Here is a 20,223-nt window from a genome sequence, read left to right on the forward strand (position 1 = left end):
TTATGTTGCCTGAATTAATGTTAGTGCACTATTGTAAGAACTTTGACCAAAGCATACTTTAGTTTGATATGATCACATGCTATGTTTCTGTACTTTCATGTATGTTTCAGTACATTTCAATAGATATGTTTTGCTGCAGCATTTAGCTTGACTGACAATACAAGCGTAATTATTACACTTACAGTGTGAGCGTCTGATAGGTTTGAAGCACTCAGCCTTTATATACAGTCACAGCAGCCAACCTGCTGCTTGCATTGCATTTCACTGTATCTCGCTGTAATTTAATTGAAATCATTATTTGAAAGGGCAGTTTTCTTGCTGAAGCCTCAGAGGTGTGTTCAGCTTTAATTAATATAGTTGTCTCAGGTGTCTGTTATCAACTCGAGCTACACGCTGTTGCCACTGCAACACCCTCTTATATCTGAGGAGCTGTATATCCTACATTTGCACAGATGCTCTGAGTATTTCTCCATCTGGTTTAGGAAAAAATTGAGTAGATGTTCGGAGTCACTTTAAGGAGAAAAGAAAGATGACTTTCATGCCAGCTGCAGATATCTGTTTTCATTTACTCAATATTATCCAGCTTTGAAGACAGATTTTTTTTTTGAAGGAACAAAATGGTTTGACAATGCACTGTGCATCACTAATGACCCTAACGTTTTCTTTTTTTTTTTTTTTTGTTTTATCTGTTATAAAGATCAGAATAATTAAGGGCGCTATGAAAGCGAACCAGACATCAGACTTGAAGAGACTAATTTCAGAGATGGCCTTTACAGTGCTCTTTTCTACTTCTGCTGGATTATATTTAATTAAAACACAGAGAAGTCTAACAACGTAGATAGCTGTCACCTTGCTCCTTTGTGTGCGTTTTCACACTGCATGCTCACAAGTTCCTATCATAGAAGAAGGAGCTCGGGGAGCACACAGTTTGTATTCAGTCAGTGTGACAGGCAGCGAAGCAGCATACTTTTCTGTCGAAAGACGATGATTCCACTCCGCCACCATGTTGTGCACACAAATATGCTGCACATGACATCAATCCTGGAATATGTCAACTTTTACAACAAAATTTGATGACTCTTAGCAAGACACAGACATCTTCTGTGATATTTATTTTAGGAGCCTCATTTTACAACACACTGCATAGGATTACTCAAAATCTTTTTTTTCCCTTTTTGTGTACACGTTCTTTTTTTAAATAGACTGTGCCTCATAGTAGAATATCTCTTAAACGATTTTCACATTTTTTATTTTTACAACCGCAAACTTTAGTGTTGTTTATTTTTGTGGTGTGCATATGTAATCAGCCCCCTTACTGTGGAAGTCATATCGTCTGGAATTACAGCTGCTTGTTTTTTCGGGTATGCCTCTATCATCTTTGGACATCTAGAGATCGAAGGCTTTGTCCCTTCTTCTTTACAAAATGCACTGTAGAAAAAAAACAACATCTCTAATTTAAGGTAAAGGCATCTGTTTTTGCCAGAATCTTACAGTATAAACACAGAAACATTTTTTTACAGTGTAGCTCAGACTTGGTCAGATTGCAGGTATCAAATAATTCTCTAGTCTTGCAAAAGCACCTCAATTGAATCTGTGTCTGGACTTTGACTGAACCATTCTCAGGACTGTTGCCCGCCTGAAAGACGACAAATCTCTGTCTCTCCTTCCACTAAGAGGTTTTCTTCAAGGATTTCTCTATATTTTTCTTCTATTTTGACCCTCATCCAGCTTCCTATCAACTCTGACCCGCATCCCTGTCTGCCTTTATTTGAACGGCATCCCCTCAGTATGATACTGCCAACACCTTGTTTAGAAATGGTGCGATCTGGGAGATGTGTAATGTTAGTTTACCTCCTCTTAGCATGTTACATGCTGGCCAAAATGTTGAATTTTGGTCTCATCTTCCGTGTATTAACAACAATAAAGATGTATTTTGTATTTCTTTCAACAAAGCTTTTTTTCTGCCAGTGTTTCATATAAGAGTAGATTGTGGCGCATGTAACTAAAGGTAGTTCTCCTGCCTGGTCTGCTCCTTAGTTTTCATTAATATTCTCTAACAAACCTCTGAGGGCATCACTGAACAGCTGCATGCATACTGAGATCAAATTACATACAGGTGAACTTTATTAACCACTGCAACAGGGATTACTTCTAAAGGCAGTAGGCTGCACATGATTTTGTTTAGGAGTATCAAAATAAAGGGGCTCAATATAAATGCACGCCACACACCAGGCAGATTGTGGCTGTAATGAGACAAAATGGGAAAAGACTCAAGGGATATTGCTAACACTCAACAGATAATACGATAATCAAAAAGAGACTTTTAAATCCATTAAGGCCATGAAAGTGCTGCTATTTTCATATTTCTGCGCATTAACCGCTCACATAAGTTACAGAGTCGACACCTTGGAGTAAATATTTTGTAATTCATTCAATGCAAGATTCACTTCAGCTTGACGGAAAAAGAACCAGTTTTAGACTTGAGTTGCAGTTCAGGTAAGGCAGGAGTCTCACTGCAATCCTTACACTGTTTCCATCATCCTGGGGGCTATTCTGAGGGTCTCTCACTTTGCTTTACAATTGCAGCTGCCAAAGTGCAATTCATGAAAGAAGATGGCTTGCATATCATTTCAGTTTGAAACGGAGCCAAGAACAAGACGAATCTTGTGAAGAAGCTTGATTATTATGACTTTCAACCGGATATTGCTAAGTCGTCAAAGATGGTTTTTGAGAAGAGTTTGTCCAAAAGACGTCCCAAGATGTAAACTACACAGAAGAAGAGTGTTTTGGAAATATTTCATTATTTCCATATCTTTCGGTCCTAAATGATAAACAGACTGAATATGAACACCAGCCTTTCTGTCGTCTAAAGTTCTGTCAGACGTTGGAACTGAAGTGGACCAAACGCTAAAATGTCTCGTAAAAGCAGTGCTACACGCGAATGGTTTTCTGGTACATCTTACTCTGAAATATACAACCTATCCACAGGGCTCGTATTTTCCTTTTCAGCTGTCAAATGATGCAACTGTGCATGCTGCTCCGAACAGACTCCTTCCTGTGCAACGTTTTTCTTTTTAAGGAAATACCAATTTTTCTTCCAAGTTCAAAACCTGAATTTGGAAAAACAAATGCAGATGGCTTATACAGTCATGGGGGAAAAAAGAGAGAGAGAAATAAATTATCGGTGGTAAATAAAATCATGGGAAAAACTAAGTAAGTCCTTGTTGCTTACATAGAATTTAAGAGGGCAAAGTAGAAGCCAGTTGCTGGTATTCCACTGCAATCAAATAATTGATCATCAAATGAGACCATGTCTATAAAAAAAGAAGATTTGAAAGTTTATTGATATGGGTTATAAAAAACCCCCCGAATATTTAATAGGGCGTCCTCATTTTTTTAATATGACTGGATGCTTTAATGTCCTCAGTTTCTTTAAGTCTTTTCAAGCCTCATGAAAAATAATGTAAGGACTTCCATTTTTTTGTCTTTAAAGTTTCCCCTTTATTGTAACCATCTCATTAGTATGGCCTGAAAGTTCCTTTAGCAGAAGAAGCAAAGCACATCCTACATATTTTCACATCAAGGACATTTTAATAAAACATTAATTATGTCTTTCCATACATATTTTGCCTACCAGAGCACATGGAGGAAAATCTCAAACACTAAAGCTATTTTAGTATTGTTCTAATTTCCTCCAGCTATAAAAATAAGGTTTACATTCTAAACATAGATTAGTACTTGTTCAAAAGAAAGAATCTTATGTTTTACAAGTTTGAGATGCCATACAGCACACAGATTTTTATTATTTTAATTTTTTTGCCATTTTCTGTGTGAGTGTCATTGTTCCAATCACCTGAATATATTATTTGTTCTTTCTTCTCTGTGGCAACGTAGTGGGGTTTATCAGGAGTCATACTGACACAGCCACAAGGGAACTGCCTCATTATGCTTGAGTGGCAGGGGAAGTTCAAGGGTTTTTCACGTTTTGCTTTATCTTCCCCAAAATCTTGCATTTATTTATTTCGATTCTCATTTGACAACCAGTCAACAATTATGCCAGACTTTTCCTGCATCCCATAAATTCATGGAACTGGATCTGTCAATACATAAAGACTTCACAACAGCTCCTCTCAGAGAGGTTAAATCGTGGTGAACACAAACATGTCTGATCTGACCTTTCACCTTTCAGGAACTACTGTCAGTATTACAGTAGTTCTTGTAACAGGCAGCTCGTTTTGTAACAGGTGAGCTGCCAGTTCGAAACCCCACTCTGTGAAATCTCCCACTCTTCTCAGTCTTCTGTCCTTGGGCAAGACATTCCCCTTCCTAGTGGATGGCAGCCTGGCTTCTGTCAGACTGCCCCTGGGCAGCTGTGGCTACAATGTAGCTGACCACCATCAGCGTGTGAATGACTGACTGTAGTGTGAAGCGCTTTGCGGTCCTTTGGACTCGACAAAGCGCTGTGCAAATACACAATATTTAGATCTAGTCAAAATAAATAGTTTCGTGAAGTGTTGAGTTAAAAAAGGTCAGAATGCTTGTCAATATGTCAAAGCTCATCTTATATGAGTTATCATATTTTTCCTTATTCAGACAGTAAGAAAGGAGTCAACTTTATTTGATGATGGTGTGAAATATGAGCCTGCCTTTTTCTCGATTAGAATAATTGGCTGTTATGAACTTCAAATGGAAAAAACATCTCAGGTCATAATCTAGCTATAATGACTGTTATTACAGTTTGTTAATGGTTTGGACCTTAATAAAAATGTGTTTTATTAAAAGACTAGCAGATTATTTTTTTCTTCTTCTTTTTTTTTTTGTTGACAGTATGAAGCGACTTTATCCTCAGTCTGCCTCTGATTGATTGAACAGCCCTTTGAGGCGTCTCCGCCGGAACCTGGCGAGGAGTTCTGTGCTGAGTTCAGAAAGACTTGGAAGAAACAAAAAGGCACCAAGAAGCAGTGCCCTGATCAATTTCCTTACCTCGTTGTGATAAATGTTCTTGTTTCCACTGATATCAAATTAACTGGCCCAGAGCCAACAGCCTTCTGAGGGACCCTCCTGCCAGAACAACCGTCAGGGTTCTAGCACATTCTTCTGTCTTCAAATAAGGAACGTCTAAAAATAGAATCTGGAAGAAAGGAAGAGAGGAGAGAGAGAAGGAAGGAAGGAAACAAGAAAAGTTGCAGAGATAGGACACAATGAAGGAAAAAAGTCATGAAAGAAGGAAGGAAGGGATTTTTGTAGAATAGAATTTTTGTTTGTATCTTTGTACTTTAGATTGAAATGTAAAAATATTTATAACAAATAAAGCTGTCTCTTTTGCTTCATTAAATTATTACCCCGCCAATTTTGTTGTTTCTAATAACATTATTTATATCTCAACTTGAAATACTTTATTGTTCCCGGGGGAGAAATCATTTGCAACAGAGTCTACAAAATCCACACATAACAAAAGCACTCACACACCATCATCATAATTTTAGAGTGAAGCCAACTACATGTTAGTCCAGAAATATACTTAGAAATCTCTGTGCTTCTTTTATTAGGGAAAGACTTGAGACTTCTGATTGATTATGTCACTGGTTATGAGACAGAGTTATTCGTGTACATTAATCATGTTTAACAGAGTACGCTCACACTGCAAACTGCACTAACCACTGCATCCTCCTTTTAACTTTTACTTAATCATTTTTAAAAACTAATCACTAGATTAAACGTACTAACAGTGACTCGAAGTCGCATATATCACTCAAGTCGTCATAAAACATTACCATCAAAAATAAGCAACCTCTCCACATGCATCCGTGTGGATCTAATCGAACAAATCAAGAGTAAGAATCTATTATGTGCAGTGGGAATCAGTCCCTGCCAAACCTCAGGGAGTGAAAAACACATTACAGAAGTTGTATGGATGTCTCACACCTGCCTGGTCATTACTTTTGCCAAGTTGCTGATGTGCATTGTGATGGCCAGTTTTGGTTTTAGGTTTGCGTTACGGTCAAGAATTCAGCTTTTTTAGCCGACGTTCTCCGTGATTGAAATTCTCAGTCAGCCATCAATCTGCATTATAGACTGATTTCCTCTTGTCTGGTGGGGGCTAACTAAAACAGATTGAGACAGCTCTAGCGCACTGCATCACTAATGGCTGGCAATGAAAGACGTCTCTGTGCGGTTGACCCGTATGTGGAACAGGATCACGTCGCAGCTCAGAGCGATGAAGAGAGCACAGCTCAATACAGAGGAGTCTCTTCGGCATCAGTCACCAGTCAACAGCATCCTCATCTTATTGACTAAATGTTGCCCAGAAATAGAATCTAATCACAGGGTTTGGACAGGCTCTAGTTCTCCTAATGGTTTACCATTAGCCATCTGGAACAAAGCCCAAAGTGTAAAAGGAAATATAACAATACATTCCGAGGGTCTGTATTGCATGGCAAAAATGGGCTCTCAATTATTGCCACAGCACTGGTGCATTTGCAGAGATCAGAAGAGCTTTGCAGCAAAAAAAGGAGAGAAAAGATTACTTGCTCACCCCTGCTTTGAATCCTCCTCATTATTTCCTGTCATACCAGTCTCTATTAACCTGTAAAGGCCACGGAAAGCAGAAGCTAAAATCTTGGAGGGGGGCATTTTCTCTTTTCAGCTGTTGTTAAATGGATGATACAAGGGAAAAGTCTGTAAGTGAAACAATTACCCAAGCGTTTTTTGCAAGCAGGGCCAAAACAGAGTCATTACTTGCATGGCATAATTGACAGCGAACTCAGGCAATCTTATTAATTGATTACCCAGACCTTTTGGTAATGGAAAATGCAAAGTTTCATTGTATCAGCAGCCTCTCTGTCCCTTCTTACTTCCCAGCACAGGAGGGAGCAGATGGAGACCCACTAATGATTCTAGACTCCCCCCCCCATCCCTCCCCATCATCATCGAAGAACCTCTCAAGGAATTTTAATTTTATGCCATCAAATAACCTATATAGTGTAGCAACATGCAGCACAGTGCATATCAAAAAGTGCTCAGGCCCAGGGGAGATATATAGCTTAATTAAGATAACAAGTTTATTTCTTAAAGCAGGCAAAGATGAGGATGCGGGAGTGTGCCCCCGCGCCTCTCATGCAGGATTCAGCCTCCAGCTCCTCCTCTGATGCATCGTTTGCATCAGTACTTGGGAACCCTTGTCCGCGCGCTGCTGCACCTCCCCACAGTGCGTTCGCAGACTCCTCTTTACCAGGTGATGACAGGAGGGGGGGAGAAAGAGAGAGAGAAAAAAGAATCGCTCCTGATTAAAACAAAATTATTCTCAAAACTCTAAAGTCGGAATCGATGCATGATGGAGACGCGTCTCGGTTGCTGCTTTTTTATCCTGTTTTTCTCTGAGTGGATTTGTCTGTTGTCATTAACTTCCATCCTGGGCGGAACAAAGGCTGAGGTAAGGTGCATTCGCCAGTGCCAGCAGCCGCTTGTCGTGGCGGTACTCCGGGAAAGAGCGGCCCCGGACCTGGCGGGTTCCGACGCAGCTCCCGGTGAAGAATTCGTCGGATTTGTTGAGGAGTCGTTCAGCGCCAGTGGAGAGGAAAAAGACGGCGCTGCGGAATTGGTCGCGAGTGAAGAAAGTTCATTCAAACTACAGCCGCGGCCAGGGGAGAATGAGACAAGTGGTCTACAGGGAGACGGGGACCTTCAGAAACTTTCCCACCCTCCTCCGAGCGCCACCGGCCCCTCTTCTAATAACACGAGTGAAGAGAGAGATAACAGCTTCAACTCGACCGGGGACGCAGATGCGGTCGCTTGGAGAGTGCGAAGGAGCGCAGAGACCTGGTCCGGATTCCGGGGCGAGGGTGTGGAGGATGCTTCGGTTTCGGACCAGGAGGAGTTCGAGCTCACAAGTTCAACATTTGCCCTCGCTGGGGACACAGCTCACAACCAGGCGATGGTGCACTGGTCCGGACAAAACAGCAGCGTAAGTATAAAGCCTACTTTGTGGCGCTCCACATTTTACGCACGGCTGTCTTTTGACGCAGTGTGGCCAGCGCTCACTCACGCATCTGTTGTGTGCGTTGCTAAATTTGAAGCTTTTGTCCTGCGCTGTAGTCACGGGAAAGAGGTGAAAAACAAAGAATGCTGACAGATCGCAGAGTTTGGTGGCTGCTGTTCATGTGTGCCCGTGCCCGCCTTCCATCTCCTCTGTCTCGCACACAGATCACTCACGAACACAACTTATTACGGCTGTTGCTGCATAGTTGTTGGAATATATAAAGAAATGTATTATCTGTAAGATTGCCCACATGATCTTGTTTATAAGTTAAAAAATATATATATTTCCCCGAAAAAAATTTAATAAATAAAGGATGCGTCTTTTGGTAGTGATTCCATCTGGTCTTCTCGATAAAGCTTTTTCTGTTTCCCCCTGTTTTTGTTCTATAATTGTTTATTAAAAACAAATACTTAATACATTCATGTGTAAAAGTAATTACAAAGGTGTCTTTTTTGGCTTAAATAGAAACTTTCATCTAACTTATACAAAAAAGGAAAAGGAAAAACAGGCCTAGACAAACTTGAATCTAAATTAGGTGTCAGCATAAAGACCATGAGCTTTCACAGTTGGACATCGTTAGCATGTAGAGTTGAAATGCAAAGCACCTAACAGAACTGCATATGAAATATTGCCTCCAAGCAATAAAGCAAGCAAACAAGTAACTGAGACATTGGAGACATCACAGTTTCAGTCACTACTGTGACCTGATATTTTGTGCAGTTCTAACAAAAATAATAAACCCTTCCTTCTGCTCCCCACACAGCTGTCGCCACACCTCAGAGTCCCACACAAACCTATCTCACCCAAAAAAGAAAGAAGCTTTTTATATTATGACCTATTTATTAAGATAAAAATAATTCTAAAATATTGTTCTATTATTATTAGCCCAGGGCTAATAAGTCTTTCTTTATTTATTTAGATAAGATCAAATGTAGATTTAAGAATATATACACTATCTGATGATCACTGAAAGCTAAGATTCATATTCCTATTTCATTAACCACTCTCCAGACATGGCCAAGTTTTATGAACTCCCTGTTAATTTGTTTCTACCAAGGAGAAATGGAAAACTTATTTGAGTGCACTGCCAGATAATTTTGTTTTGTCCAAAGAAGTTTGTCTCACTAGACTGTGCTAGCTGGTTTGGGGTGCTATTCTTGCCTTGTGAAATAGCAGAGTCAAAAATGGTCAGATATGCTAAACATTTCAATTGAAACTATAAGTTGGACACAAATAAGAAGTATATAGTGCTCCAAATGCTGACAGAGTTCACCTGCCTTTGGTATCGACCAAAGCTTGCAGTTTCCACTTGATGACTTCTGTGGTCTTAAAGTTCAACAAACCCTGAGAGGAGAAGATGAGCCAGTGTGGAAGCACTTAAAACAGCAGGGAATATTCCTTGTAACAAGCTCTGTCTCCATTTAGAGCCTCATGTGCAAGCAAGGAATGTCAACATCTATTTGGAGCTCTGTCATATTTAACTAAAACCACAGCTTGCTACATGGACGCTTTTTAGTCAAGAGGTATGATCTGAATTATTCGTAAACCCTCAAATGAACTGAGTTTGCTATGAGACCAGTGAGTGTCTTGTCTGATCGGCTAAGGATGAAAGAATGAGCTAATTTGGATGGTTTCACATCTGAGATCAGTTGATAGTCATTTGGGGCTGTTATTTAATTTATGCTAAGTAATGTTAAAATCCAAAATTGCTGTCTGGAAACAAATATTAAGATTAGGTCAGAGGCAGAAGACGTCTAAGACTTTTGCATTTTGGACGTTTTAAAGAGATAAAAGCATCTAAGGCAGTGAATACAGGAGTAGCAAGACATGCACACATGTATATCATCAGCATAGCTGTTTATCTCAGATCCATGTCCTTATTTTTGGTTTCTGAAATATTTTTTTAAGGTTACATTGTATTACCCTACGTGCCATTACCATGTAGAGTTAGATCTCAATAATTTAATTATCATCAAAGTGAATGTTTATTTTAATTAGTAAAAAACTTTATAATGAAGAGTTGGGAGGAAGGCAAGTGTGTGGTTCAAAAGGGCGCACAAATGAGGGACAGTCAGATGCTTAAGGAGAATGTGTAGCAAAGTCAATTCAAGAGTTTAGTTTACACAAGTTGTGAACTGCAGCTGGAATCAAAGGTTCAAGAGTCACTACACTCACAGACAAGTCCAGGAAATGTGCTAATTGTTTTAGACACACTTTCCAAAGCTTCCTACCTGGACTAAACAAAAAGAGGACAGTACTGTTACCCCGTGGCCGAGTGTCTCCAGAAGAAAGCGAATTCCAGAAGAAAGCGAATTTTGCATTTCATTTGGTAATAAAGGTCCCACAGTGTTGATGAAGAGATTAGAGTCAAAGAATCAGAGCTATTTGGGGTCCAGTGCAAAGCCTCCATGAGCAGTGATTTATTTAAGTGCCATGTGTTCTGCTGATTTTTGCCCACTGTGTTTTACCAAGCCCGGAAATCAGCAAGTCTACCAGAAAGTGTTAGGGCACTTCCTTTTGCTAATTAGGATATCTAATGTACCAGTCTCATTTTTTGAATTAAATTATTAAAATAAAAAATTGATGATGTGCTAATTTAATAAGATGTACTTACAGTCCCAGAAGAGAGTTCTAAGTCTGCTCCAGACTGTTGTCCTAAAGGGATTTCCATGGTAAACATCTAGAGGAACGCGCCAAAGAGGCTTTCTAGATATCAAAACTATCTCAACTGACTCTTTGACGCAGATGAATCCACTCTGAGCTTCCCCTCATTTTACCTCTAGGCTCCACTTCATCCAGCCATTTATCCAGGATATTCAATTTTTTCAGTCACTATCCATGTAATGCGACCCTTAAGTATAAGGGTCGAATCATAAACAAACCAGGAAATCAAGAGTTATGCTTTCCCTTTCCTTCTATAACTTGTTAGCAAGTTGTCAAGATACTTGAAGTCCTTTGCTTGAGGAAGAGACTGATCCCAGTCCTGGAGGGAACGGTCCACTTCGTTCGGTTGAGAACCATGGCCTTTGACTTTGAGGGGCTACTGCTAATCTTTTGGAAAGTGATGAAAGTCATCAGGTCAAACTGCCTATTAGCACCAAATTTGACTTCCACCTTATTAAACCAGTCTTTATTGATTTGAAACAGCAAAATAAAATAATAAAAAAAGCAGCAGCAATTCCACTCAGAAAAAAAAAAAAAATCATCCAATAGTTTAATGATACATTTTACTCACACTACGCAAATTAAGCCCTTTTCAAACCTTTAAAATCTTCCAACTCAAGAATACAGAAAGCACAGGAGCACATTGTTTTTACTGATAGATAAATGTTTTTTTTATTTATGTATTTCTCATATTTTTCTCAAGGAGGGTAAAATGAAAATGGGGGGGATGTGTTCAAGGTCTTGGAAGGCTGATGCCTCCCTTCCCGCTCACACTGGGCAAGATCAAGGACAGTTTGATTTACTCACCGAGCAAATATAATGACAAACACATTCACACCGACATTCAATTTAGACCTTTTGATTCCCCTCTTTAGTCTCTCAACCAAAGAAAAAAACAGCTGGAAAAAAAACAAAAACTAAAGAAACTGCACCTTCTGTATTATGTGAAGAAATTAAACTGTGTAATAATTAAATTAGCTTAACCTACATCCAAAATAGAGCTGCACGTCTATGAAATTTAGCCAGTAACTTAAGTTGAACCATTTGAAATTAGCAGATTTTGATATTTCAAAGTAAACTTCAGAGCTTAACTTCCAAAGTGACAAACGTTGGACAATAAGGACGAAACTGAACAAGCTTTGCTGCACTCTAAAGACCTTTGGATTTGAAATCCCTTACATGTGCGCCTTTATAGAATGTCTTGCCCTTGGATGATCATAAAGGTTTAGAGAATCTTTGATGAACAGAAGTTGATTGAAATTATGCATCTTGCCATACACACACGCCACACAAGAAAGTCGCTCAAGGCTGTGGCAGCATGAATACAACTCAGGGCGTTTTATTTAGAATAAACATCCACTAAACATCTAATTCTTTTGCACTCTGTGTTTTTTAATCAAATCATTAAAGCCTGTTGATAAATTGCTTCAACGTGAAATGCTCAAGTCCATTGAATGATACCTTGTTATTGAAATCTGATTCATGTTCATCGACAGGAACATGAATCAGAACTGTAGCTTGTAATGGACATGGCAGCTTTTCTATGTTTTCCAAGGTTTTACTGTTGGACTGCAAAACTGAAGGGCTTTCAAATTTTAGAAATGAGAAAAAAAATATGACAGAATAAGTAATAAATACTAAAAAAATAAGCCGGCAAGCCCTGAACAATAATTTTCTGACAATTATAATATAGAAAAGGGAGGAAAGTAAATTATCAGAGCAATGTGTTTCAAGCTATTTAAATACAAGCTACTTTACAAACGTTTGACAAAACGCAGTTTTGTGTTACAGCATATTACTGATTCACAGAGGTTAAAAATACGCACAAAGACAGCCTTATTTATAAGAAAACTCTAGTCGAATATTACAAAAAAGATCAACATTTCATCTGAATGTCACCTCACTGTAAGGAGAAAGTTGAGTGACAGAAAGAAGAGCTAAAATCTTACAACTGGATTCCAAGCCGAACATTTTCAACTTGTTGATGATATAATCTGGGGTTTATTTTAATGTGAAATAAAATGCCTGTTTGCAACTGTCTGCCTTTTTTCTAGTCAAGAATGATTGACACAAAGCAGGAGCTGGATATTAGAACTTGAATTGCAGGTGCATCTTGATAAATTATAATATAACTGAATATTTCTTGGATTCATTACACACAGAGTGATATATCCCAAGCTTTTATTTCTGTTAGTCTTGATGATTACAGCTGATAAAAAACTCAGAATTCAGCTTCTCAGAAGGTTTGAATATTACACAAGACTAATAAAAAATTATGTTAGCACAGAAACCATGAGTACTAAAAATGTGTTCATCTACTGTACAGTAGATGCATTAAATATTTAATCGAGCCTCCTTTTGGATCAAATGCTGCAGCTGCGGAGTGTTATAAGGAGGAGGCCAGTCTTTGCCTCTGCTCCGGTGTTAAAAAATTACTGGTTGTCATAATAACCGCAGTTCCTCTGAAATGTCTTCTCTAATTTCCTGAGAAACTGATTTTTGGGTTTTTATAAGTCGTATATCAAAATCAAAACCGGTCATCAAACCATCATGAAATTTTATCCGATAGAAATGAAAATAAATTAAATAAATGCTTTAAGTATATGACTCAATGTACAATATAGAAACACACACGCATATTGTACATGTAGGTTGTGAAGTCCAGAATGACTCCGTCAGTGAAACGCTGAAGGATTCAGTTTTAATTATTGGAACAATATTACTTTCCAAATTAAATAAAAATAATACCGGCAGGTGTTAAGGTAAGAACAGATTTGCTTATGCTGTCAAGATTCTTAAAAATATATCAGATTTTCACTATATTTTAATATTTAAATAATAACTACATTAAAAACAACAGCAGAGAAACAACACAAAGTTCTATCATTCATTTAACAAAGGACTATGTCCTTTGTTAAATGAATAATTTAACAATTATTCAGGAGAAACAGCAGGTTAGAAACTAAGCACATATGTATTTTTTAATAGGTTGCAGAATAAGCTTCAGCTCTAAATGCTATAATTTAACTTTTTTGACAAATGAAAGTGTCACTGTGTTGTCCCTGCATATCAGTTATAGATACTGAAAAGCAAATTGTTTGCATAATTTCCTCTGCTCCTGTTGCTATCTTCTATTCCACAGATTGTGTGACCAAGCTGTTTATTTAGTTGCATGTCAACACATGACAGACAATGCTCTTTAAAAATTTAAAGTGTTTTTTTTTTTTTTCTAGGTTAAGACTCAAGCAGTTTTTGAACTCATCGAATTCCTATCTCTTCCATCTTGAAGTATTTTAGTGCATATTGATAGACCTAAATAAAGTTTCTGCTTCCAGTAAGCTGTTTATCTTATTGAATATATTGGATTTCGTTTTATAAATTGATGCTCCTTTTACTTGATTTTTCTTACTTTTGAGGGAGTCAAGCCTTATGTACATTTTGAAGCAAACCGGTGGGTTGAATAAGACCTTCACATCAAAATCTCCCAGGGGTTTGAAAAAAATTGAGTCTTTATCATTCTCTAGTATACTCAAGTTTGATTCTGGATTTTGACATGGCCTTTGCAAGCCCCCTGATTATTCTCTTCTTCAGGCATTCTGTTGCTGAGTTACTGCTGTGTTTGGGGGAGATTCTCATGGCGAATGACCCAGTTTGGCCTGATTTTCAGCTGTCAAACAGGGAGACTCACATAAGACCCTGCCGTACCTTGGTGTACAGAAGAGTTCGACTTGCTTAATGACGGCCTGGCATCCAGGTTGTGTGGCTGCAAAGCAAACACAAATTATCAGCCCCCGACCACTGTGCGTGAAGGTTGTTGTGAGGTGTTCGTGCTGATTTGTGGTGATTGTCTTGTTTGTGTTACAGCACAACTCAGCCGCGGTCAATCGAAATGGTAACTTTGTTCAGATGTAGCTTTATATGTCACGGCTGTGCCGCCATGCTGTTTTCAGTGGCCAACTGTCATAAATATTCATGAAGACTTACTTATGTTCATGACAGGCGTTATGTCATGTTTATGACGGTGTCATGACAGTGTTATTCACAACTTGTCAAATGAAGTGGTAATGAGTTTTGCTAAGTCTTTCGCTCTCTCAACTTCAACTAAACGTCCCTTTTTAAATAGCCTTCATATTTCCGAACTTCCTCTGATGTAATTTTTAACATCCCACTGCAACGGAAAGTAACAAAAAATTCGGTGTTTTTCTCTCAGTCACAGGAGCCACAACGAAGCATGTTGCTGTCACCTATATTTTGCACTCACTGATCAGAGTAAGACAGCATTTTGTATTTTCTCAACCTCTGTTTACCTGCTGGTTTCTAGAGGTATTAGTAGAATAATGTCTAGTAAGTAGTATTATCAGGAAAATTTCCTAGCTATTTTTTTCCCGTTTCTTATAGCCATGTAGGTTGTTGGACAGGTTTAAATTTAACAATAAAGGCAGATTTCTGTAGCCGTTTTCTGCTGATGTGCATTTCACCCTGATATACATATATTCTATATTAGGGTTGGAAAAACAGTCTAAACTATCCTTCATTCTGATTCCTCACCATCTTATTGCCATTCACTTTCTTGGTCCTCCCGGACATGTGTAACTTCCTTCATAAAGCGCGCTGACATGCTCAGACAACCGCCTGACGAATGCTTTCAGCATGAACCTTCACGGGTTCTTCTCTCTCCCAGGAGGCCGGGATGGACAGTTTTGGGAGACAGAAGGGGTGGGGTGGGGGTGGGGTGTACTTGATGTTGCACCATTACAGGGAGTGAACATCTCACACATAAAAATATTCATAAAAAACATGATGAGAATCGCAAGAAAGTCACACTAAGAAAAGTTTTTTTTTTTTTTTTTTTTGACAAGTTTTGGGTCCATGGTGCTCCTCTCCAGCATGGACAAACACGGCTCAATTCTGCACATAAACCACTGGCTGTCTGAGTTCAGCTCTGTCAAGTCACCAAGCCTTCCCATGGCGAGCTTCTCTGACGCCTTCAGATCCTGCTGAGTGTTTTTTTATATATATATATATATATATATAACCAAGCTGTGCTTGCCTCCCAAGTTTCCTTTCTTCTTTGCCAAATGCGGCCCAATGGAGCAGAAATTCAGAATCCAAATCAGGTGAAGATTGTTTTTCCAGAGAAGCATAACGCTAACTTGCGGGGAGCATAATGAGATCTCACCTCGTCTTCTTTTTCCTTCTTTGTGTGTCATAGACACATCTTTTGTGTTTCACTTTTTTTTGTGTGTGGCAGCTTAAATCAGACTTATGCTGTGTGCTCAGCCTGTTTGCTTTTGTGACTCACTATAGTTTCATGATCTGCTTCAGAATAAAACATAAAGCCTTAGAATGGTTGCAGCAGCAGCTGGTAAGGAAGAAATTAGCTGTTGGAGACGCTCTCTTAAAATAATATGTCAGGATATTTCTTTTGTTGAGATGCATTTTTTTTTTTCCTGTCTTCAGCTGAAGTGTTGTTTGCTCTGTGTCCTATGAAACTCTCTCCCAGTGACTTGCATTTGTTAGCATTCTGTTTTATTATTATTATTTTTTTGGCCATTGCTCAGTTTACGTCTCGCTTCGTGCTTCCAAACACTTTCACATAACAGTCGCCACCTGCAATTCTCATTGAAATGAGCTACACCATCTGGCCTATGTAGGAAAACCTCATATTTAAAACTACGAGTTTGGTTCAGTCATTCATGTTCTCTTTTTCGAATATATAGTGATGCATTATTGGCAAACCTCAAACCCAGTTGGTGAGACTAATAGGACATATGGATGAAAAAAAAATAAGATCCCTCCATGGCATATTTATCCCATATGCTGTTTCACTTCGTCAAAGGAATTGCATTTTATTAAGCAGTCCAAGAAGCTTTTGGATTGTCAACATACGACTAATCTTTCACCATCTCCCTCAGTACTTCCACATTGCAGACCGAGTGTTGAAGATTTAAAAGGATTTTTGAACAAAAAAAAGAAAAAAACATGGAGCTCGAGGCCCACCGAGTACAGTTTTATGCTTGGGTTAAAAGTGCCAGACCAATTGCGGTCTAATAATTGCATGGATTGATCAGAGTCCCTCCTTGTTCACTCGAAGGCTTTTCAAGCTCAGCGGGCCGCTGTGTCCAAGCGGCTGAACTGGCTTGGGCTTTCAATTACGGTGAAAGAACCAACGACGCGAGGGCATAAGCCTAAAGAAGATGGAAGTAGTTTCAGAAGGTCTATCAACCAAGCTTCAACATGGACACGGTGCTCATGTCTCAGCATGAGGTTCCTAATAAATGCAGACACTTGCTGTTCAGCTTGAAAGCCACAGCTGTAACACAAAGTGTCTGAACTGAGCCTGCTGAAAGTACAGCTAAATTGTTCACACATCAGTAGAATTACACCACAAATCACACTCCAGTTAAAATTTATTACTAAAACTGCTTCCTTTCTCTGCCATGATTAACTCCTTCATCTGTGAATATTCAAGTTTTATGAGGGAGTAGCCAGTTTACATTGTGCACAGCGATATTGTGATGCTTCTTTTATCATTTATGTTTGCAGTGACCTGACGCACACAGTAGAGCCAACCGCTCCGACTTCAAACAAGCCAACTTTAGCACAACAGCTGGCCCACGAGGAAATGTTGCCTTTGTTAATGAACTGATGTAAATTGATGTGACAGACAAAAGCCTCTGCACATTTTAGGTCCTGCTCAGGTGGTATTGAAGTGCAGCAGTGTGCTGCTGTGCCACTGGCTTCGGCGGCTGCTGAGAGATTTCACAGGGCAACAAAGAGTGGAACTGAAGTAGACAGTTCTGTTGATGTGAAAGGTGTTAAGTGATTCTGTTTATTATGGTAATTTCATCAAGGGCTATTCTTCTTACATCGGGGAGTTCAACTCACTTGATTGCATTTTTGTTGTTGTTTTAATTTATAAAAGTGGATCTTCTGTTCCACTGCTCTCATCTGTTTCACTTTATTATTTTGTATTGAATCCTGGTATTCCTTTAGTCGTAATTGTAATATTATCTTAATGTTTTTGAATCGCATACAGTGTCTTGTAAAAATTTTCGCACCTCAAGCTTCAATATATTTTATTTTATTTCAATGTGGACAGATCCACACAAGGTGTTTGAAAAATGTTGAAAGTGAAATATTTTTTTAAATATTTGACGGTTCACGAACACCGTCATTAAACCCAGTCCAGCTTAAATAAAAATCTTGACATAGATATCAAGATTTTGATTTATAGATATAGATATCCACAAACGCTGCAGTGGTTTGTTAGCAAACATCAGTGATGAAACAACATCATTGAACCCAAAGGATAAAGTTGTGCAGTCATTTAAAGCAGGGTAAGAGTAATAAGTAAGCATTCTTCAGTCCATCACTCAAATAAGGAAATACCATTCGAACCTATCAAGACATGGGCGTCCTCTGACAAGCAAGGAAAAGCAGCCAAGAGAGGCTCATGATAACTGTTGAGACGTTTTAGAAATCTCCAGCTCAGGTAGGCGTGGCTGTCAACAAGAGAGCTATTAGCTGTGCACTCCTCAAATGTAGCTTGTACAGAAAAGTGGCAGGATGAAAGCCATTGTTGTAAAGAAAAAAAAACAAAAAAAACATAAGAAAATCTCTTACAGAAGAGGCTTTTTGCTTTATGAAAAATGTCCCTGAAGAAAAAAAAAAAAAGCTATGAAAGTGGTCAAAATAACACTCAGAGGCACCCTATAGAGAAAATAGAACATATTTAAAATACATTTAGGTTACATGAAAATTCAATTTGGCACTTTTGGTTAACATTATTCCTATTAGAATTGCTTTATAACATAAATGCATTTTAAACATTTTCCCTTTATTCACATTGGGTCTGCAGTATTTTTCGATCACTTGGGTTTTCCCTTTTGCTCTTTCATTTTCATTGTTAACATGCATAAGATGTCAGTATATCTGTTGCATCAATACGGGTCCTGCTTGATTATAATAAGGATCCTGGAGGCATTTTAAGTTTCTTAATGTCAGTAAGGGGGCATAAAAAGTCACATGAAAGACAATGCTCAAAAGATGCCAAAATGCATATTTTTACCCCTTGCTACAGATATGAGTGAGCTATACATTAAAACATGGTGTTGGCAGCATCATGCTTCAACTGGGACATGGTAGCTTGTGTGAGTTGTTGGGAAGATGATTCCAGCTAGTGCAGTTGTGAAAAAAAATGTACAAGACTACAAAATACTGGAGACTACAGAGCACAAGCACAATTAATGAGATTGGATCTGAGTGAATTCATGGTTAAGAATAATTCTGTGAAAATACAAACCTAGGTTCACTTAGGAACATGGGGTAAAAGTGGAAGGTATACTCTCGATCCATGCTGACTGAGCTGGATATTGTCTGTTTTGCAAAGATGAAATGGATAAATATTTTAGTCTGTAGAAGTGAAATAAGGCCAGATTTTTCTCTTTTTTTTCCAAATTGAAAACCATAAATCTTTCCTTCACTTCACAATTATGCCGTTATTCATCTTGGTCTGCCATATGACATACTTACAAAATACATTCAAATTTGTATTTGTAATCTAAGAGAGCATGAAACAGTTTGTTGGCTCAACACATTCAGTTGATGTTGACAGACACAGCTTACTTAAATTATTTTAATACGAATCTTTTTTCCACCGCCCTGTTGCCTTTGCGAGCTTGAATTTGTCAAAGCTACGTCAAATTTTTATTACCATCATTATTGATATTCCAATCACTAACTCCTGTAACAATTGCTATTATGGAATCATCCATCTGTTTAATTGCTGTTGCTAAATGTGATGACAGTCTTATTGATGAGGCAACTTAATTCCAACAGCTGATGAGGCTGGATCAGCGGGCCGCTGAGAGTGGGAATGAATTTCAGTGAGTGCTCTCATGTCAATTGTTTCTTTCTTCAGTAAAAAGAGTTTGTTTTGCATTGTCTGGACACCTATATCCCGTTTAACAGCTTCATTTCACACCAGTAATCCTCTCACTCTAAGCCCTGAAAGTCACCCATTAGGCCTCCATTTGTTTGGACGTAATGATCAAATTCATCCCCATCCATTTGGCTCCAAGGGTTGAGATTTACAAAGGATTAGAGTTGAGAAATCAATTCGCTTTCTCTTGGATGTCTGGTAATCCAGTTTGGAGACATGTTTGTGCTGTTGTAGTCTAATGAGTGTGGCAGTACAAGACACCTTTGTTGGAATTCAAAGGGAGAGATAGGCTGAAATATGTAGGAAGCAGAGTCTGCGTCGCTGCTACCAGCTCTTCTTTCTGATCATTAAAAGAAGATCCTTCATCTGGTGATTTCAAATAACAATCAAATGGTTTGCAGGTCATGCTGAGCTTCAAGCAGCTAATGCTTGACAACTACAAAGTGAATATTGTATTGTTGTATTGATGTATTAACTACAGCTTTGAAACACCGCTCCTAAGAAAGAAAGCTTCTCCAGTCAGCAACAAGGCTTTGTGTATCCCACTGTAGCTGTGTGATTATTCCCCAAAAACATG

At 38.6% G+C, this 20,223-nt stretch overlaps 1 protein-coding gene across 1 annotated transcript in view; it reads left to right on the forward strand.

The window, feature by feature from the left end:
* Window positions 1-7,243: 7,243 nt before the first annotated feature.
* The window catches only part of LOC122842540 (VPS10 domain-containing receptor SorCS1-like), a 58,132-nt gene continuing 45,152 nt past the window's right edge, over window positions 7,244-20,223 (forward strand). The window contains exon 1 of the mRNA XM_044136510.1: window positions 7,244-7,963. Coding sequence (XP_043992445.1) covers window positions 7,331-7,963 — 633 coding nt within the window. The 5' untranslated portion in view covers window positions 7,244-7,330. The remainder of the gene's footprint in view (window positions 7,964-20,223) is intronic.

This window comes from Gambusia affinis, linkage group LG13 (genome assembly GCF_019740435.1).
Source record: "Gambusia affinis linkage group LG13, SWU_Gaff_1.0, whole genome shotgun sequence".
NCBI lineage: Eukaryota > Metazoa > Chordata > Actinopteri > Cyprinodontiformes > Poeciliidae > Gambusia > Gambusia affinis.